The sequence below is a fragment of the Micromonas pusilla genome (assembly GCF_000151265.4).
Source record: "Micromonas pusilla CCMP1545 genomic scaffold MICPUCscaffold_6, whole genome shotgun sequence".
Lineage (NCBI taxonomy): Eukaryota > Viridiplantae > Chlorophyta > Mamiellophyceae > Mamiellales > Mamiellaceae > Micromonas > Micromonas pusilla.
Window position 1 is genome coordinate 1,157,056 of NW_003315887.1, and position 19,955 is coordinate 1,177,010.

The 19,955-nt window shown below is 67.5% G+C and overlaps 9 protein-coding genes across 9 annotated transcripts; 5 read left to right on the forward strand and 4 right to left on the reverse strand.

Annotated features, from left to right (window-relative positions):
* Positions 1-20: 20 nt before the first annotated feature.
* MICPUCDRAFT_45625 (uncharacterized protein) lies at positions 21-7,152 on the reverse strand (the record flags this gene model as incomplete). Its single annotated transcript, XM_003059586.1, has 3 exons — positions 21-512; positions 667-1,191; positions 7,111-7,152. The coding sequence occupies 3 exons, from the start codon at positions 7,150-7,152 to the stop codon at positions 129-131; spliced, it is 951 nt and encodes a 316-aa protein (XP_003059632.1). The 3' UTR covers positions 21-128.
* Positions 7,153-7,672: 520 nt separating this feature from the next.
* On the forward strand, positions 7,673-8,508 carry MICPUCDRAFT_44443 (uncharacterized protein; the record flags this gene model as incomplete). Its single annotated transcript, XM_003059294.1, has 3 exons — positions 7,673-7,720; positions 7,880-8,211; positions 8,439-8,508. The coding sequence occupies 3 exons, from the start codon at positions 7,673-7,675 to the stop codon at positions 8,506-8,508; spliced, it is 450 nt and encodes a 149-aa protein (XP_003059340.1).
* Positions 8,509-8,597: 89 nt separating this feature from the next.
* On the reverse strand, positions 8,598-9,086 carry MICPUCDRAFT_59120 (uncharacterized protein; the record flags this gene model as incomplete). Its single annotated transcript, XM_003059587.1, has 1 exon — positions 8,598-9,086. One exon carries the CDS (start codon positions 9,084-9,086, stop codon positions 8,598-8,600), a length of 489 nt encoding a protein of 162 aa, XP_003059633.1.
* Positions 9,087-9,256: 170 nt separating this feature from the next.
* MICPUCDRAFT_59121 (uncharacterized protein) lies at positions 9,257-9,922 on the forward strand (the record flags this gene model as incomplete). The annotated part of the gene is made up of 1 exon (XM_003059295.1): positions 9,257-9,922. One exon carries the CDS (start codon positions 9,257-9,259, stop codon positions 9,920-9,922), a length of 666 nt encoding a protein of 221 aa, XP_003059341.1.
* A 1,180-nt stretch (positions 9,923-11,102) lies between these two features.
* On the forward strand, positions 11,103-12,233 carry MICPUCDRAFT_47611 (uncharacterized protein; the record flags this gene model as incomplete). The annotated part of the gene is made up of 2 exons (XM_003059296.1): positions 11,103-11,423; positions 11,611-12,233. The coding sequence occupies 2 exons, from the start codon at positions 11,103-11,105 to the stop codon at positions 12,070-12,072; spliced, it is 783 nt and encodes a 260-aa protein (XP_003059342.1). The 3' UTR covers positions 12,073-12,233.
* Positions 12,234-12,278: 45 nt separating this feature from the next.
* Positions 12,279-13,397, reverse strand: MICPUCDRAFT_45626 (uncharacterized protein; the record flags this gene model as incomplete). The annotated part of the gene is made up of 2 exons (XM_003059588.1): positions 12,279-13,068; positions 13,302-13,397. The coding sequence occupies 2 exons, from the start codon at positions 13,395-13,397 to the stop codon at positions 12,523-12,525; spliced, it is 642 nt and encodes a 213-aa protein (XP_003059634.1). The 3' UTR covers positions 12,279-12,522.
* A 2,891-nt stretch (positions 13,398-16,288) lies between these two features.
* MICPUCDRAFT_59124 (uncharacterized protein) lies at positions 16,289-16,831 on the forward strand (the record flags this gene model as incomplete). The annotated part of the gene is made up of 1 exon (XM_003059297.1): positions 16,289-16,831. One exon carries the CDS (start codon positions 16,289-16,291, stop codon positions 16,829-16,831), a length of 543 nt encoding a protein of 180 aa, XP_003059343.1.
* Positions 16,832-16,963: 132 nt separating this feature from the next.
* On the reverse strand, positions 16,964-17,797 carry MICPUCDRAFT_17675 (uncharacterized protein; the record flags this gene model as incomplete). Its single annotated transcript, XM_003059589.1, has 1 exon — positions 16,964-17,797. The coding sequence occupies one exon, from the start codon at positions 17,795-17,797 to the stop codon at positions 16,964-16,966; it is 834 nt and encodes a 277-aa protein (XP_003059635.1).
* Positions 17,798-18,275: 478 nt separating this feature from the next.
* On the forward strand, positions 18,276-19,814 carry MICPUCDRAFT_59126 (uncharacterized protein; the record flags this gene model as incomplete). The annotated part of the gene is made up of 2 exons (XM_003059298.1): positions 18,276-19,146; positions 19,645-19,814. The coding sequence occupies 2 exons, from the start codon at positions 18,276-18,278 to the stop codon at positions 19,812-19,814; spliced, it is 1,041 nt and encodes a 346-aa protein (XP_003059344.1).
* Positions 19,815-19,955: the final 141 nt, after the last annotated feature.

Here is a 19,955-nt window from a genome sequence, read left to right on the forward strand (position 1 = left end):
TGTGCGTGAACGATGACGTCGACGCGCGCATGAAATGAATAATAAAACGCACGTGACGAAGACGTTATGTTATGTTACTACCGCGGCGTCGAGGCGAGGCGTAAAAAAACGACGACGCGCGTTGTCGCTCACGCCTTCTTCTCGAACCGAGCGCGGTCGTGCGGCGCGTCAAGGTCCACCCCCGGCCCGACCGGCACGACCGCGTGCTGGTTCAACCCCGGGTGCGACGTGAAGTAGTGCGTCTTTATGTGCCACATGTCCACGCTCTCTCTCATCCCCGGGGTCTGGTACACGTCCAGAACGTAGTTGTGCAGGTTCGGGTACTGGTGAATGAACTTCCGGTTGCACTTGAAATAGACGACGTACACCTCGTCGAACCGCACGAGCGTGGGGAACAAGCGGACGTCCGCTTCCGTGAGGACGTCGCCGGCGATGTATCGTCGCTTCGACAGAATCTCCTCGGCTCTGTCCAGGCACCGAAAGAGCTCGTTCACAGCCTCTTCGTACGCGCCCTGATGAGGTGCGTTCCATGAGCGAAAAAAGTTCATTCATCGGTCGTCAGTTGAAAGCGGGCGCGATGAATTTCATTGTTGAAACCGAGGGGTGGGTGAAAAACGTTTTCTTCATTGAACGCGCCTGAGACGTCGCGAACCCGGACTTGTACACGCCGTTGTTAATCCCGTGGTAAACCCACTCGTTGACGGCGTCGATCTCGTCGCGCAGCGCCTCCGGGTACAGGTCCAGGTCCGGGTTCTTCGCGAACGCGTCGAACTGCGTGTACAGGTCGCGAATGATATCCGCGCTCTCGTTGCTGACGATCGAGTTCGTCTTTTTATCCCACAGAATCGGCACCGTGAACCGCGTCCCTTTCGGCGCGTTCACCATGTCGTACAAGTCCCTGACGTACGTCACGCCGTGCAGATCGTCCGCGGTGCAGTTATACTTCGCGCCCCCGGGGAACGCGCCGACGCCCGCGGGGTTGGACACCGTCGCGTCGTCGTCGTCGTCCTCTCGCCAAAACCGCCAGCCGCAGTGCGCGTCGTCGACGTCGTCCGGTCTCGTCTTCGCCCACGTCGGATGCACGCTCGAGACGCTCACCACGTCCCTCCCGATGCCTTTCAGCCCGAGGACGCTCAGGCACCGCGACGCCCACGGGCACGCGTAGGAGACGTAGAGGTGGTATCGACCCGCCTCGGGCGGGCGCGCGGAGTCCGGCGCGACGCGATCGCGGAAGACGGCGTCTTTGCGCACGAACGCGCCGTCCGCGCTGACGTCCGCGACCGCGGTCGCGCCCGGGGTGGCGTCCTTCTCGACGACCTGAGCCTGAGCGGAGTAGGAGAGAGGCGACGGAATCAGCGGCGGAATCAGCGGCGGCGAGGGGAGGAGGGAGAGACGGCGACGACGGAGCGGCGGCGCGGCGCGGTGGGCGCCGGCGCGAGATCCAAAGTCTCGAACGCCGCGTCGCGTCGGTCGCGCACCTTCGCGCTCATGGGCGCGACGACGCTTCCGCGATGCGACGCGCGATGCCGCGCGACGGCGGCGCGGGCGTGAAGAGGCGCGTGGAGTTGACGCGAGGCGATTCGAGCGAGCGCGAGGTGCATGCGGCGGCGGCGCGCGCGCGGGAGTGACGCGCGGAGGACGGTCAGAACCGAGTTTCGCAACCTCACCGTCATCGTTGCGTCATCACACGCGTCAATTCGCGAAAGTAAGTCGCGATGGGTTGAACCCGCTTGACCGACGGGTCGACGCGCTGCAGCGATGAATAAAAATTCCGACGGTTCGGCGACGACGGTTCGAAACCGGGCACGGCGTCAAAGTCGAAACCGGGTGCCGAGCAAACCGCCTCAAAACGATTTCCGACCGCGTCTGACCTGGCGGATCTCCGCGAGTGCGGCGCTTTATCGCTTTTTTTTCGAATGCAGGAATCCCCGCACGCGCGCGCGGCACAATCCGCGTCGCGCACGTCCGTCGCGGTCACACCCGTCAAGTCGAACGCGGTCAACCGCGTCATGGCGTCGCACTTGGCGTCGTTCCCGGCGCCGCTGGCGTCCGCGCTTCGGAAACCCGCGCGCGCGAGCGCGTCGGGCGCGAGCGCCGCGAGGGATGGCAAATCTCGCCCCGCCAGGGCCCCGCTCTCGCGCGGCCCTCTCAGATCGGCGCCCATCGCGAGAACGCCTTCTTCGACGTCTCCGCTCGTCTCCTCTCGGCGCCGCGTCGACGTCGTCGTCGCCGTCGCGACCGGCGCGTCCTCCTCCCCGGACGCGTCGTCCTCCCCCGTCGCGTCGAGACGCGCGGAGCTCTTCACGGCCACCAAGAATCAGCTCCGCGCGGCGGCGAAAGAATGCGGGCTCCCGGTCGGCGGAAGCAAGACCGAGCTCGTGGACCGGCTCGTGCGCGCGGAGCTCGGCGAGGGCGTCGTGGACGCGTTCTGCGAGGAGGAGGACTGCGCGACGCCGCTGAACGTGCCCGTGACGGGGAAGCGGCCGGTCGTGAACGCGGGAGGAGAGGCGACCGAGGCGACCGACGAGGCGACGACCGAGGCGACTGACCTAAACCTCAAAGATTTCGAAAAGGTAGCCGCCGCCGCCGCCGCCGCCGCCGCCGCGGACGTCGCGACGGAAGACCCCGCGCTCGCGGAGAAGAAGAAGCTCGCGAGAGAAGCGGAGGAGGCGCTCTTCCGCTTGGAGAAAGAGCGCAAGGAGCTGGAAGCCGCCGTGAAGGCCAAGGCGGAGGAAAGGGAGGCTCAGGAGAAAGCCGCCGACGACGACGCGGAAGCCGCCGCCGCCGCCGCGGATGCGGAGGCCAAGCTCGCCGCCGCCGCCGCTCAGGCCCAGGCGGCCGAACAGAGCGCCGCGGAGGCGGATGTCGACGCCGCCGCCGCGGAGGAAGCCGCGCGGCTGCAGAGAAAGGCGGTGGCGGAACAGCGCGCCGCCGCCGCCGCCGCGATTCTCGCGCAGAAAGAAAGCCAGCTGGAGGACCTGGCCGCCGCGAGCGCGGAGGCGGAAGCCGCGGTCGGCGCGCTCGAGAGCGCGCCAGCAGCGCCGGAACCCGAACTCGAACTCGAACTCGAACCCGAACCCTCAGTCCACGCCGAAGCGCCCGCGGCGACGGCGAACGCCGCGGAGCTCACCGAGGAGGAACGCGCGGCGATGGACGAGCGCGAACGCCTCGCCGCGGAGGCGTACGCCGCGGCCGCCGCGAAAGTCGAGGCCGCCGCCGCCGCGCTCACCGCGATGAGCGCGGACACGTCCTTCGACGACGACCTCGCGGATTTCGCGAACCTCGCGTCTCGAGCCGCCGCGGGGGAGGTGCAGCTGCCGCCGCCCGAGGCGCCGCCGCCGCCGCCGCCGCCCGCGCCGACGGCGCCGACGGCGATGAAACCGCCGGCGACGTCGCAGTTCACGCCGCCGCGGGCGACGCACGGAGCGACGGGCTCGCCCGCGCCGATGAAAGCGCCGCCGCCGCCGGGCGCGTTGGGCTCCGCGCCGCTGCCTCCGCAGTCGCCGCCGACGCAGCAATTCGGGGAGTCGCCGAACTGGGTGAAGAATCGTCCGGGATTCCCGGGCGGCGCGCCGGATCACGCCGGCCACCAAAACCCGGGCGAAGGCGGCCGCGTCAACGCCGCCGGCCCCGCGAACAACGACTCGTTGCGGAAAGTCGGCAAGGTGGACCTCCCCGCCGCGGGCTCGGGCAAGGCGGACCCGAACCGCGTCGTGAACGAAGACCCGAACGCGGCGAAAAACATACAACGAGAGCCGCGGAGCGATCCGGACGCGGTCGAACGCGAGCTCGAGTCCGTCTCCGCGCTGCCGCAGACGGCGCCGTCGTGGGTCACGCCGATCGTCGCCGCGGAGACGAGCGCGGAGCGCAACGCGCGGTTGGGGGCCTCGGCGACGGGACCGAACGCGGCGCAGCGCGACGTGGACGCGCGGACGCGGCTCGGCGCCAACGTCACCTCGGTCGGATGCGCCTTCGGCGTGTGGGCGCCCCACGCGGAGCAGACGAAGGTGGTCATCTACGACCCGCGCGGCCCGATCCGGCACGCGATGACGCGCGAGTCGCCGGAGTCGCCGTACTTCAGGTGCGAGATCCCGGACATCGTCCCGGGGCGGCGGTACTCGTTCGAGGTGACTCTGCCCGGCGGCGAAGGCGAGGTGATGCGTCGGGATCCGTGGGCGCGGCAGACGGATTTCGACAGCGACATCTGCACCGTCGTCGACCCCGCGGAATTTTCGTGGACGCCGTTCGCGCGCGTCGAACCGGACAAGCTCGTCTTTTACCAGGCGCACGTGGGCACGTTCACCGGTCGCAACGACCCGGACGTCAGCGAAACGGCTCCCGGGGGAACGTTTAACGCGATGCGTAACAAACTGGATCACATCGCCGGCATGGGATTCACCGCGATTCAGCTCCTCCCGACGACGGAATTTGGCGGCGCGTGGGGATACAACCCGCGCTTGATGCACTCCGTGCACGGCCCGTACGGCACCCCGCGAGACTTCGCCAACCTCGTGGACGCCGCGCACCAGCGAGGCATCGCCGTCTTCGTCGACCTCGCGCTGCATCACGGCGCCGCGAACGGCAACTCGCTCTGGGAGTACGACGGTTGGAGCGTAGACAACAACGGCGGAATCTACTTCGAGGGCACCGGCGACACCGGCTGGGGCACCGGCTTCTCGTTCTGGAAGGAAGAGGTCCAGCACTACCTCGCGTCCGCCGCGATCACGTGGCTCGCGGACTACAACGTCGACGGCGTGCGCGTGGACTCCGCGCACTCGATGCCGGCGGAGATGGCGCGGCGGATCACCGACACGATTCGCGGGTCTTTCCCCGACCGGTTCATCGTCGGCGAGCACATGCCGGAGTCGCCGGACGCGCTGCATCGGATGGGGTTCGACGCGAACTGGATGCTCACGATGTGCGACGACGCCGCGAGCATGAGCAACAGCTGGAAGGGCGACGCCGGGAAGCTCGCGTCTCTCATCGTGCTACGAGACGGCTACGGCGTGAACTCGCAGTGCGTAAAGTACTTCATGGGGTCGCACGACCAGTGCGGGAAGCGCCCGGGGCACACGCACGACTTGGGGCACTGGGCCGGGCGGTTCGGCGGACACGGCGACTGGCGCGCGCGCGCGACCGCGCGCATGTGGTGGGGCGCCATGTGCGCCGGGCAGGGCCTCCCGCTCATGTTCATGGGCACGGAGATCCATCAGGGCGGGCACTGGCACGTCGATCTCGACACGAGTTTCGACTGGGGCCTTCTCCACCCGGACGCGATCAAAGACCCGGATTGCCACGGGCACGAGGGCGTCGCGTGCGTCGCCGCCGCGAACAAGATGCGCGCGACGCACCCCTCGCTGACCTCCGGCGGCGGGAAGGTCATTCACCAGGACGCGGAGAACGGCGTCGTCGCCGTGGAGCGGCATCACGAGGAGACCAACGAGCGGTGCGTCGTGATCGTCAACGCCGGCGACGGGCAGTGGGACGCGGAGAGCCTTTACGGGATCAACGTCGGGGACCCGTGGGACGGATTCGGCGGGTTCGTGGAGATTTTCAACAGCCAGGACGAAGCCTTCGGCGGGTGGCCAAACTCGGGGAACAAAGAGCGCGGGTTCATCGAGCAAGACGGGAAGGAGCTGAAGCTCGCGATCCCGAAGCTCGGCGTCGTCGTGCTGAAGCAGACGCCGCCGAAGCCTCCGGGGCCGGACCCGGAGGCGGTGCTCGCGGCGCTGAACCAGAGCGGCGCGGGGAACGGGAAGTTGTGATAATAAGACAGGGAGGGTACGTACTAGGGAGGTGAGGGAGTGTGTAATATCTACTGACTGCTTCAACGAACTCGAGTTCGTTGAAGGAAGGTGTGAAAGAATGATCGAGCGCAGTGCACTGTGGTGAGAGTCTGGTTTTTTTAACAACAGTCGTCGAACCGACCGATCCCTCGCGCACTCCGCGAGCCGCGATGGGGGAGGAGGAGGACGCGCGCGCTCGCGTCATCGCGGAGATGAACGCCCGGCGAAAGTCGCGGATGTTCGGTCTCTTCGTGATCCCGCTGATGTACGCGCCGGCGCTGCCGCTGCGTGAGTGGCCCTCGCCCCGGCGCCGTCGCGCGCGCCGCGTCCGTCGCCCGCTCGCTCGAGCGCCCGCCGACCTCGCGCGTTTCTGACGACGTCCTCGCCGTCCTCCCTTCTCCGCCGCGCAGTCCGAATCGCGCTCCGGAACCACCCCGCGAGCGCGCGGAACAAGGCGTACGGCGCGGGGATACTCGCCGCGCTCGCGCACGCGGGGTACGTGATGAGCTCAGACAGCAGCGTGCTGTGAGACGCGACGCGCAGCCCCGCCTCTAGTAGCTAGTAGAGCAATGATAGGAAAAGTAGGAAGTCGTCCGATCGAATCGAATCGCGTCTCGCTCGCGACTGAACGTCGTCGTCGATCCACGCGGTGTTCTATCTACGCCTATCCCGGCTCCGGCTCCGACTCCGGCTCCTGCTGCGACGCCGCCGGCGCTTCTCGCGTCGGTCGCGTGACCGCGACCGCGACCGCGACCTCGACCGCGACCGCGACCGCGCCCGCCGCCGCCGTCGGTCGTCGTCTCGCTCGCGGTCCCTCCGCCCTCGCTCCCGGTCCCGCTCCCGGTCCCGGTCCCGGTTCCGGTCCCGGTCCCCATCCCCGCGACCGCCGCCGTCTTCCCGCCTTCTTCCCGCTTCTCTCTCTTCCCGCTCCCGCGCTCTCAGCTCGTTGACCTCCGCCGCGCGTTTGGCGTACGCCTTCTCTTGCGCCTCCGGGTCGTTCCATACGAAGCGATGTCGGGGTGGAGTTGAAAGGCGTCAGGTGGAGTTCAAAGGCGTCGATGGCGGGGTTTGAACGCGAGAGATGGGCGGAGAGATGCGCCGGGAAAAGTCCTTAAGGATCGGCGTTCACCACGCCAACGGGGTCGTATGGGAACCAGTGCGAGCAGGGACGCACCTCAGCCTCGCGGCGTCGCGCCTCTCTCGCCGCCGCCGCCGCCGCCTTGGCCTCGAGCTCCCTCCGCTTCTCCTCGACGAACGCGCTCGGGACGCCGTTCGCGGACGCCTGCGCGTCCGCGAGCAACGTCCATAGCTCTTTCATGAAGACCGCGGCGTTGTGTTCCAGGAACCCGGTCAAGTGCACCTGCATCGCTCTCGGGTCGATCGCTCCTCCGCCCTTCGCGGCGTCCTCTAGGAACGTGAACACGTACAGGACGACGACGTCGTCCTCGATCCCGAGGAGCTCCGTGACGCGTCGCGCGATCCACGGCTTCATGACGTCGACGTTCACCCTGCGCATGTCGATCTTGACCGCGAGCGCGGGGTCGGTCTTGAGCCTCGACGCGATGCGCTTGTCCTTGTCGACCCACGCTGGTGCGGATCGATCGTTGGACACCGGCCGGCCTTGGTAGACGAGCGAGGAGTGGCGGCTGATGTTCGCGTGCGAGGATTTGTTCGTCAGCGCGGCCTGCTGCTCCGCGTGCGAGACGCGGTAGGTCATGTCGCGTCGTGCGTCGTGCGTCCGTCCGTCCGTCGCGCGTCCCGATCTGACGGAAGGAAAAGCGAAAAAATCAAATCTCGCAAAGGACGCCCCGGACGCGCGCGCGCGGCCGCGCGCCACTTCCCCCGCGCGCCCGGCCGCGACGCGACGGGGAAGCCACCCGCCGCTCATGGCGGATCAGCTCGCGCCGTCGAAGCGGCACGCGCACGAGCACGAGGTGCGCCTCCGCTCCCGGCGCGCGCCGGCGCCGGCGACCTCGCCCCGTCAATGGTGCCGTCTCTCGCTCGCTCGCGCCTTCCGATCTCATCCCCGCCGATCTCATCCCCGCCCCCCTACCAAATCCCCGCTCGTCCCCACCCGCGACCCACCACCCCAGGGCCGCGTCGTGTACGAGTGGGACCAAACCCTGGACGAGCTGAACCTCTACGTCCCCGTCCCGAAGGGGATCGGCGCGAAGATGTTAGACGTCGACGTCGGCGCGGACGCGTTGAAGTTTGGCATCAGAGGCAACCCGCCCTACCTCGCGCACGACCTCTCGCACTCCGTGAAGACGAGCGATTGCTTCTGGACGCTCGAGGACGGCGAGCTGCACGTCACGCTGCAGAAGATGAAGCGCGGGAAGCCGTGGGACGCGCTGTTTAAGGGGCACGAGGGTGGGCTCGACGCGTTCGCGGAGAGAGAGGAGCGGGAGAGGCTGATGAAAGGCGCGTTCTAGTTACACTGGTCCCCATACGACCCCGTCGGCGTGGTGAACGCCGTTCCTTAAGGACTTTTCCCGGCGCATCTCTGCGCCCACACCTCGCTGGTTTCAATCCCGACACACCTCGACGCCTTTCAACTCCACCTGACGCCTTTGAACTCCACCCCGACGTTCGCTCGTATGGAACGGCCCTGAAAGAACGGTTCCAGGAGGAGAACCCCGGGTTCGACTTCAGCGGCGCCGCGTTCAACGGCGAGGCGCCGAGCGCGGACGCGTTCATGGGCGGGATCAAGCACGCGTCGTGACTAGGACGCGCGAGCGTACGCGTAGTCTAGCGGCGCGATGAACACGACGGGACGCGCACGCAGAACGATCGATGCTCCAAACTCAGAGTCTACCTCGAAGCTCCTCCCCCCTCATCGCTCCCGTCCCCACCTCCTCCTCCTCCTCCACCTCCTCCTCCGTCTTCTTCTTCTTCTCCGCCCTTCCCGCCCCCCGGGGACGACGGCACGAGCAAGAGCCCGGTGACCAGCGCGAGGTTCATGTACGCGAACACGTCCACGAACCAGTACCCCGTCAGCGACCCGTCGACGAACGGGATCGGTGACTCCCCGCCGAGGAGACCTTCCAGCGGGTTGGATCCGTCCGGTGGGCGCCAGACCGCGATCCCGACCGCGGCGTCGTCGGCCGCGCGCGCGGCGGAGGCGCGGAGGAGGAGCGCGGCGGCGGGGATGGACGACGCGACCGCGGTCGCGGCGACGCGACGCGATGCGATGGAGGAGGAGGGCGACGACGTGGACGCGATGATCGCGTCGGGTTCGATCGACCGCGTCCGCGTCGTCGCCGCGACGCGCGGCGTCGTCGCGCGCGCGAGGACGGGCATCGGTCGTCCGCGAGGCGCGCGCCGTCGGGTCTGCGACGGCGACGGGGAGGTCGCGGCGGAAGCGATGACGCGGGACCGAGCGACCGCGACCGCGGCGGATCTCAGCTGCTGAACCGACCGACCGACGATTCTTCGAAACGGCCGCCAGATCTGCTCCGCGCGCCGCGGCGATGCCGCCCGAGTCGGCGCTCGCGAGCAGCCGCGAGAGCGCGGACGACTGGGTCTCCGGCCCGTTCGATCTCAGCGGCGACGACGATGACGGGGCGTCGACGGACGACCGCGAGAGCGCGGACGACGCGCGCGTCCCCGATCGATCGATCGATCGTCCCGAGCGCGCCTCTCCCGCGTCCCGAGCGGCGAACGCCGCTGACGCAGCCTTCGACGACGACGCCGGCGCGCGCGCGTGGATGGCGCTGTGCGAGGAGGCGATGACCGGCGGGTTCCGCGAGCGCGAGGCGTGGGACGACGAGACGACGGCGCTGCTCTCGCGCGCGCGGCGGCTCGCGCGCGGAGGGGTGCGCGGAGAGAAGGCGGAAGAGGGGAAGGAGAAAGACGACGACGACGACGACGGCGACGACGACGACGACGACGGCGACGACGACGCGGCGCGGCCGGCGCGCGAGGACGAAAACGCACGACGACGAAGCGTTTCCAACCTCCTCCGTCCCCAGAACATCCCGCCCTCCGCGGCGCTCGTCCTCGTCGGCGTCCTCCTCGGCGTCCTCCTCGGCGTCTTCGCGGCGTCGACGAACGCGGTTCCCGCGTCCTCCCGATCCCCGTCGCTCAGGCGCGTTCCACGTCACACTGGTCCCCATACGACCGCGTTCGCGTTGTGAACCTCATTCCTTGAGGAGTGAGTTTCTTCTCTCCCGGTGGTCGTCACTCCCCGCCCACGCCGCGGTTTCGATCCCGACGCGCCTCGACGCCTCACGACTTCAACCGACGCCTCGCGACTCATCCCCGACGTTCGTCGCTTCGCGCGGACCCTCCCTCGACCCTCAGAGCGCTCTTCGGCGACGTCGCCGCGAACGACCGCGCGTCCTGCCCGTCGCTCCCGCCGCTGACGATCTCGCTCTGCCAGCGCGAAGAGCGCGAGATGCGCGTCCTCGAGTCCGTCGCGCGGACGTCGACGCGGCGTCTGGACGAGTGCGCGGGTAGGTAGAAGAGAGCGGACTCGACCGATCATTCGCGACGCGGCGGGCGTCCGTCCGTCGCGTCGTCTCTCAAGGCGTTCTTTTCTTTCGCGCGCGCGCACGTTTTCCACCACCAATCACACGTCCGTCGACGCACCTGACGCGCGTCTCCCCTCGCCCGCAGGCGCGGCGGCGAAATGCGCGGCGGCGGCGAAGGCGCGCCGCGACGCCGCCGTCGCCGAGCTCGCCGCGCGCGTCGCGGCGCTAACGCGCGAGCGCGACGTGTGGCGCGCGAGCGCGGAGCGGTGGTACGACGCGCGTCACGAGGAGAGAGACGTAGACGTCGGCGCGGGGTGGGCGCGCGGGTGGGCGTGCGGGAGGCGGCGGGGGACGAGGGGGAGGAACGCTTCGTGACAGACAGGACGCGCGCGAGAATAAATCGAAACGCGAACGACGAAAACGCACGGCCGCGTCGGAGTAGTACGACGTCGTGTCGTACAGTACAGTATCATCATACTAGAAACGCATAGGGCCTAGAAGAGATCGCGCGCGCGTACGAATGATTTTCGAATGAGGTTTTTGTGGGTCTCTCGAGTGCCACCTCAGCGTTGTTTCCGCGCGAAGGGTCGCCGTCGGACTCACGCGCGACCGTCAATCCCTCTCGCGCGCGCGGCCGTCCGGCGCCGCGTCTCGCCCGCGCTCGCGCTCGCGCTCTCGTCCGCGCGCGTCTGGACCGAACGCGCGTCTCGCCGAGGTCGTTCGATCGCGCGCGCGTCGTCGCACGCGCCCATCCCGGATCGCGCGCCCGCGCGAAAAAAGCGCCTTCGCGCCTTCTTCGGGAGGCGGACGAAGAAAAACTCCGACCCTCCGCGACTCCCGCGCGATGCTCGGCGTGGCGTTCTTCGCGACCGGCGTCTGCCTCGTGAAGCTGCGACGGCACGCGAAGCACAGCAACGACTGCTACGACCTCGAGGAGGAGGAGGAGGAGGCGACGACCGCGGAGACGCCCGGCGCGCTTCGTCCGTGTCGCTCGTGCAGCTCCGGGTCGTTGCGATGCTTCGCGGAGGATGAGAGCGAGGAGGACGCGAAAGAGTCCGAGGAGACCGCGTGTAAGTTTTGCGACGAGGAGAACGTCTGCCGGTTCTGTTTCAGCGGGCCGGAGCGCGGGGAGCTCATCTCGCCGTGCTCGTGCGTCGGCTCGCAGGTGCGCGCGCGCGCGCCCGCGCCACGTCCGCGCGGATCTCGCCCCGAGGGGAACCCCCCTTTTCGGCTTTCTCCGCGGCGGAAGAAAAATCTTCACACTGTTCGGGCGCGTCCCGTTGAAAAAAACTTGACGTCTTCTCTCTTCCTCTCTCTGACCTTCATTCACCTCAACCTCGCCGCGTTCGCAGGAGTTCGTCCACGTGCACTGCCTGCGTCAGTGGCAGAAGATCGCGATGCGCACGAAGGGCAACAGAGAGGAGAACTGCCGCGTGTGTCACGCCAAGTATCGCCTCCCGAAGCGTCCGCTGCGATCGCGAGCGAAGCTGTGGTTCTCGTTCAAGGCGAGAGACCGCCTGAACGCGTACTCGCGCGTGTGGTTCCAGTCGCTCATCAACCTGTTCATGTCGCAGAACAAACCGGGAACGGTCGCGGGGCACGTTGGGAGGGCCGCGACGAGAGGGTTAGGGCGGCTCGCGCGGTCGAACAGCGCGACGGAGCTCGCGCTGATGATGGCGTCCACCGAGGTGAGAATCTGGGCGGGGCGCGAGGTGCGGCACGGGAAGTCGCGGGTGCAGATCGTGAAGTTGCTGAGCGCGTTCGGGAGCGCGGTGAACTTCATCGCGCGGATGAAACATCTCGGGGTCGTTTGATCGACGAGACGACCGACCGATCGCGCGATGTGATCGATCGAGGAGGACGGGGGGGGGGGGGACGAACTGTAACTGTTCAGACGACGACCGAAGGATGACGACGACCGAACGACACGAGGGAAACGCTGCTGTTGTAACAATACGATGATACCGCACGAATCGAAACCACCGCCCGCGCGACGTAGTGACGCGCGGTACCGCGCGACGACGCGACTCGAGATATGATAATTACAGCGTAATAAGTAACGTCTTCTCGCTCGTCTCCGAGTCCGCGGCGGGCGTCTACGGTATTCTCGCCGCCCGCCGTATTAAAACAATTCCATCGCGCCCCCCTTTGTCGCCGCCGTCGCCGCGTCGCGTCCTGTGTCGCGCTTCCTTCGTTCGATCGACCACGAAGAGCGCGTCGCCGCGCCGCGCTTCAGTCGGTCGGTCATTTCAATTTCGCACCGCTCAGTCGATGATCTCGAGCTGGTCGTCCGAGAACTCCTCGACGTTGTCGAACGGCAACACCGCGACGGACACGGTGACCTTCCCGCTCGCCTTGATGTCCACCTTCTTCACGGTCCCCGTCTTCCGCGTGTCGTCCGCGCTGAACAGCCGCTGAAAAAAGTTCCCGCCGCTCCCTTTGATCGCGACGTAATCGCCCGCCTTCAGCTTCCTCGCCTTGTCGAGCTTCAGGCCGACTTCGCCGCCGGCCCAACCGCCCGTGACGAGGTTATCCCTCCCCGCGAACGCCTTGGCGTCAGCCTTGAGGTACTTCCCTTTGCCGACGTACACCGTGTCTTCGCCGTCGAACTCCTCCGGGAGCTTCGCCCAATTCGAGGTCGGCCCGGAGTCGACCTCGATCGGCTCTTGGATGAACGATTCTTTCAAACCGACCTCGCCGCCGGGCCATCCGCCGGTGAACCAGTCGTCGCGACCGGCGTACTTCTTCGGGTCGTCCTTCACCCAGCGGCCTTTGCCGATGTAGACGTCCGCGCCGTCCGCGCCGTCCTTCTTGTCGCCGCCCGCCGCGCGCGCGGTGAGACGCGCGGCGCGGGAGGTGTGGCGCGACGACGCGCGCGTCAGCGCCTTGGCCTGAGGGGGGGGGGGGGGCAAAGGGAAAAGGCGGGGGACGGGGCGGTGAGCGAGCGATCGCCGCCGACCGATCTCTCGGCGGATTCGATTATGAAAATAAGATCGCGCGCGCGCGGAGACGGCCGCGGCGCGTCGGCGGCGGCGGCGACGACGCGCGGTCGCGGGTTCGCGCGAGCGCGCGACGCGAAGGGACGACGATCGCGCGGAGGACGCACCGGCGCGGCGACGGAGGTGGTCACGGCGAACATGCTCGCGCGAGTGCGGGTATGCCTCCCTCCCGCCCCGCGGGCCGCGAAACGTGCTCGGATAGGCTGACGGATTCGGATAGGCAATGGCTGACGGGATGAGGGATCCCGTTGGCGGCACCGGTTTACCGGTCAACGGCACCGGTGAACGACTCGGACGAATAGTCTAATTTTTAACGGACGACTCCCTCAACCTCTTATGATAAATAGAGCTACCGCGCGTCGTCGTCTCGCGTCACGCGCCGCCCGTCGCCAACCGCGCCACGAGCGGAAACATGAACCGAATCACCGCCTTCGCGAGCGCGAACGCCGCCCACGCCGCCGCGAACGCGAGGATCCCGCACTGCGGGTGATTCAATACAGTACAAACGTTCATCGGTCAGTTGAAAGGGACCCGCGCGATCAAATGTTGAAACCGGGCGGCGGGTCAAGATGCAACAGAAATTAAAACGCGCCTGCACCGCTCGGTCCCGACGCTTCCTGTAAGCGACCCTGGAGAAACTCCAGTCCGGCCGCTGCATCATCTGGATCGTGTTCGGCATGAAAAGCCACGGTGCGAGCTTGTTGAAGACGCCGTCGAGGATCAGCGGCAGGACGAACGTGAGAAAGCCGCCGTCGAAGCCTCTGGATATCTCCACGAGAGCCTTGGCATCCGCCGCGCGCCGCCGCGAAAATTCCGGCAGCGCGAGCGTCCACTCGCCGCCCTTCACGCGCAGATGAGGCGCCGCGGTGAGGCAGTCGTCTAAGATGACGACGTCCTCGAACGCGCTGTTGACGCCCAGGCCGAAATACGGCTTCACCGTGTGGATCGAGTCGCCTGCGGAGGACAGACGCGCGCGATGACGATGAGACGATGACGATGAAAAGGGTCGGACGGAGGCGTCGCGCGACGTCACCAGTCGCGCGCGCGCGAAGAAACCGTTCGTTCGCCGCGGGACCGTTTGCCGAGGTTCGAAGAAAAGTAAAGTAAAAGAAACGAAGCGAAAAGAAACGCGAACGCACCGATCAAGACCGCGCCGCCGAGCTCGTTCATCCACGCGTCTTCCTCCACGAGCAAATCTCCGTGCGTCGGGTGATACTCCGGCGTCGTCCGGTGCAACGCCTCCTCTCCCCCGCCCGCGTAGGCGAACGTCGGGAGCGTGGACAGCCGCCGTCGCGCCATCCTCTCGAGGTCTTCGTCGCTCACGAACTCCGTAAACATCGGGAAGTTTTCGTTAAAGTACGCGCGCAAGCCCGCGACGCTCTCGAGCTTCTCGAGCGTCTCCGAGTCGCCGGGTTTCACGAGCAGGATGCCGACGAGCAAACCCTCCTTCGTGGGGAGGCACTCGAGCGCGACGCCGTTCTTCGTGCGCGCGCTGTAGTTCAAGTCCGTGCGCCAGTCCGCGGGGAGGGTGATCTGGCGCGTGTGGTGGCGAGAGAAGGAAGGAAGGACGGAATGACGGAAGGACGGACGGCGGCGTCAGAAACAGCGAGGCTTTGGCTTTCGAACGCGAGCAGAGCGGAGAAGGGCGGTCTGGAAGAAAACGAAAACGAGCGAGCGGAAAAGATTTTGCGAAAGGGCGCGACGAGGCGACGCACCGGCACGGTCTTGTACACCCGCGGGTTCGTGTCCTCGAACCGCACCATCTTCGTCCCGCACGCGCGGTCCGCGTCCATCGCGCGCATGACCGCGTTCCTCGGCGACGCGCCCTCCGCGCCGATCACGAACTGCGCGTTCACCGTCGTCGGCGGCATTCGCATCTCTTCGTCGTACGACCTCGCCTCGGACGCCGCGCGCGACGTCGCGGCGTCGTCGACGTCGCACCCTTCCAACGACGTCGGATCGCACGCGTCCGCGTCCGCGTCCGCGACGGAGAACGCGTTCGCGTTCGCGTCGCTCGTCGCCGCGCGCGTGAGGTCCGCGCCGCCGCCGGGGCGCCACTTCACGTCCACGCACGACACGCCGTGATGCACGCGCACCGCGGCTGAATATTTTTCGCGAATCTCTTCGAGAAGGCACGACACCAATCGATCGCGCTGGATCACCTGCGTCGCGTATTTCTTGTCCGAGACGCGCGTCGTCGGCGTCGCGTTGCCCGGGGTCCAGTCCATGCGCCCCTTCACCTCCTTGCACTGCGCGAGCACTCTGTCGAGGCACCCGAGACGCTCCAAAGCGATCTGTCCGCGGCCGCTGACGCCGACGTTGTACGATCGCTCCGGGTCGCCCCACGCCTTCGCGTCGCTCCCCGGCGGCGGCGGCAGCCGCTCCCACACCTCCACGTTCGTCCATCCGCGGCGCGCGAGCATGATCGCGGACGCGAGGCCGGTCGGGCCGCCGCCGACGATCACGGTCCTGGAGGGAGGCGCGGGATGCACGAGGAGCCGTCGCTCGTCCGCGGTGAGGGACGACGACGACGACGACGAAGACGTCCGCGCGAGGACGCCGCCGCCGCCGCCGCCGCCGCCGCCGCCCGCGCTCGGCGGCGGGTCCGAGGACGCCGCCGCGCCGGGTGCGCGCGCGTCGCGGGCGCGTCGCGGCGGTCGGCGCGGCCGGCGCGACGCGGACGTCGCGGACGACGACGACGACGAGGCGGATAACGAAAAGGATGCCGTCTGATGCGATCGCGTCGTCGGCGTCACCGCGCGCGAGCGCGGCCGCGGACGCCGCCGGTCGAGGCGCGAGCGGCGCGGCGTCGTCGGCGTCGACGGCGCGACGCGCGGCGTCGCGAGCGCGGTGGACGCCATCGCGGCGGGCGACGCGCTTCCGGCGTGTCGCGTGCTCCGCGCGGGCGTGCTCTGACTCATCATCATATCATCATCGAAACAAAGTTTCTGAACGTTCGCGTTTGCAAATCGGATCGATCGAGAATCGGCCGCGCTTCGAACACTCCGCCTCCGCGCCGCGCGTCGTCGTCATGGCCGGCGGGAAGCTCAAGAAACGCGCGGACGAGAACGCGACGCGCGTGAAGCTCCTTCACCGCGCGCTCCTCGGCTCGACGCTCCTCTTCGTCCTCCTGCGCCTCGTCCTCCGCCGCGCGACCGCGCATCTTCTAATCTACGCCCTCTTCGCGGTCACCTCCGCCGCGGCGTGGTTCTGCTACCGATCCCTCGCGCACATCGCTGCGCCGACGTACGACCGCGACGGCGTCCTCGTCGACGCGGGCGCGGACTTGTCCCTCGGAGGGACGACGTCGTACTACCACGACGTGATATACGTCGCGGTGTTCCTGTTCGTCTCGACCGCGCTCGTCAGCGATTGGCTCTGGCTCGTCGCGCTCGTCGTGCCGGCGTACGCGACGTACGCGCTCTGGGCGTGGGTGATCTTGCCGTGGATCTTCACGCCGACCGCGGACGAGGAGGAGGCGAACCGAAGGATGAGGGAGAGCAAGGAGGAGAGGAAGGCGCGGGAGAGGGCGGAGCGACGCGCGGAGAATCGGAGGCGCGGGAGACGAATGTGATGAGGAACGAATTCGTTCGCGAACGATCGCGACAATATTATTGAGACCCGTCGCGCGCGCGTTCGTCGAACGCATAAACTCCTAATAAGTTGCTATAAGATAGTAGACTCTTCTAATCGTCGTCACGTCAGGTCAGCGCTTGTCCTTGAGCTTCACGACCTCGGACATGTCGGACACGAACTCCCCGACCACGTGCAACTGCTCCAACGGATCCGTGTGCGCGCGATACTTCACCGCGCTCCGCCTCCGACACCGAATGAAGATGTTATCCGCCGCCATGCATACTTGCCCGTGGTCGAGCGTCTTCTGCCCCACAACGGCGAGCGCGACGTCGCGGTCGCGCGCGGCGTCCGCCGCGCGCAGCGACGCGCGTTCGAGCTCGATCTTCAGCCGCGCGATCTCGTTGTTGAGCCCCAACGATTCGTTTTGCTTTCTCTTCGAGTACGCCGTCAGATCAGCCTTCTCGCTCTCGACGCGCGCGCTGAGCCTCTTGTCCTCCGCGAGGAGATCCGCGTTCGTCGCCGCGAGCGTCTCGTGCCGCAGCAGAATCTCCGGGATCTCCTCGTACTCCGGGCTCGCGTTTATAACCGACTCGAGGTACTCTTTGTATCGAACGTTTCTCGCGAGGCGTTCCGCGGCGTCCTCCGACCGCGTCTTCAGATCCGCGAGCGCGCGCGTCAGCTCCTCGATCTCCACCTCCTTCTGCAGACGGATCTTGATCTCGTCCGCCGCCTTGCGCTCCGCGCGCGTGCGTTTGCTGTCGTTCTCCTGAAGAAATTTGCTGAACCGCACGAGCGACTCTTGGAGGTCCAGGTCTTTGTTCTTGATGGTTTCCTCTCGGCGCTTGAATCCTTCCTCTTTGAGCGCGAACTCGCGCTTCGTCGCCTCGAGCGCGTCCTGAACCTCCCGCATCTGCCGTCGCTTCTCGAGCAAGCGCGTCGCGGGCGCGACGTGCTCGATCACCATCGTGTGCGACGGCGCCGCGGCGCTCGGCGGAGCCGCCATGACGGTCGACGATCGATCCGACGTTCGCTGTTTTTTCCTAAATTGGCCCCCACTCGCCGCGACGACCGAGTCGCGCGAGGGCGGTCGCGGCGGGCGGCGCCGGGGGCGGGCGGGTTCGCGCCGCGGCGCCGTGCGCGCTGTGTCCGCGCTCGCGGGGCGAGTGCGAGGTCGCGAGCGCGCGAGGGGACCGGACGACGGTCGCGCCTCGAGCCGCCCTGGCGCGCCGAGAACAATGACGGATGCGTCCGCCGGGCGCCGAGCTCGTCCCACAGGAAATACAGATTCTTCATCAATCAGTTGAAAGGCGATGCGATCAAACACAGTGTATTGAAACCGAGCGGTGGGTGAAAAACGTCTGGATTGAGCGTGGCGAGCTGGCAAAATTCGTCGTCTCGGCGCTCGCGCGCGCTTCCGCGCTCTCCGCACTCTCTCGCGCGCCATGGCGTGCGGCACGATGCCGACGATCGCGGCGCGCGGCGCCGTCCTCCCCGCGACGGCGTCTTCGCGGCGCGTCGCGGCGGCGGCGGCGGCGCGTCGAGCGCCGCGCGTCGCGCCCGCCGCCGCCGCGCGAGGAAGACGCCCGCGCATCGATCGCGAGTGGACGATCGCGGCGTCGAAGGAGGACGACGCGAAGACGAGCGGCGACGGCGACGGCGACGGCAATGCGTTCGACAGCGCGGACGACTGGATCGCGAACTGGAAGGCGGGGAACTTCCCGCGCGCGAAAGGGTGGAAGTACGGCGACCCGTCCACCGCGGGCACCGGCACGTTCTCGGAGGAGGTGGGCGCGGCGTCGGCGTCGGCGCGGGCCTCGTCCGACGACGCGGACGACGACGCCTCATCAGACGACGCCGCGTCATCACAAGAGACGTCGTCGTCGCGCGAGGACGCGTACGGCGGCGATCCGAACGCGTACGCGTACGTCTTCTGCCACAACCTCATGTCCGCGCCGGACGACTCGTTCGCGTGCATGTACCTGCGCGACGTCCTGCGAGCGGTGGACGTGGACCTCGTCGCCCCGGACTTGACGGTGATGGACGACGAAGACGGCGGTACAGCTGGCGCCGCGGACTTCACGGTGTCGACCGCGGTCGCGCGGCTCGCGGTCGCCGTGTCCGCCGCCGCGAACGCGACGTCGCCGCCGCGAAAGGTGCGACTGATAGGCAGCAGCCTCGGCGCGTACGTCGCCGCGCTGTACGCGAGCTACCCCGAGAACGCGGGCGTCGTGGACCGCGTCATGCTCCTCGCGCCGACGTTCAAGCCGGTGGACTGCGTCGACGGCTTGGAGAAGGCGCGTTCTCCTTACACTGGTTCCCATACGACCGCGTCGGCGTGGTGAACGCCGATCCTTAAGGACTTTTCCTGGCGCATCTCTCCGCCCAGGGTCCCTCGCTTTCAATCCCCGCCCTCGGCGCCTTTCAACTCCAACTGACGCCTTTCAACTCCACCCCGACGTTCGCTCGTATGGAACGACCCTCAGGAGACCGGCGTCGCGTTCACGGACGCGTTTAAGGCGGATTTGGAAACGCATTCGCCGTATCCGTTTCTTTCGAACATCAACGCGTACGTCGTGCACGGGTACGACGATCAGGCGGTGCCGTTGGAGCACTCGCTGACGTGGACGAGAGACGCGAGCGGTGAGTAGTCCCCGGGATCGCTTCCCGCGTTTTTTTCGCTTCGTTTCCCGAGGACGTCGAGTCGCCCGCCGCGCCGCGCGATATTCCACGTCCGTCATCAAATCTGATCACGCGCTGACCAATCGAGCAATCACTACATCGCTCCCCTCCCCCCTACGACTGATGACGCAGTGAACATGCGACGCGGCGCGACGGAGAACGCGGGGGAGACGTCGGGGACGCGGCGGCTTCTGGAGGTTGGCGGGATGGGACACGGGATCGAAAACGCGCTGCCGCAGATAAAGGCGAAGCTCGTGGACTTCTTCAAGCTCCCGTTCTCGCTTCCGGAAGGGTACGAGTGACGCCCGACGCGGGCGGTTTGGCGGTTTGGCGGTTTGGTCACGACGTGGTCACGGATAATACGATCACCGTTAATCAACGAACGCACGCCGCCGGAGCTCTCTCTCCTCCTCGCGTTCCTCCGTCTCTCCCCCGTCGTGACT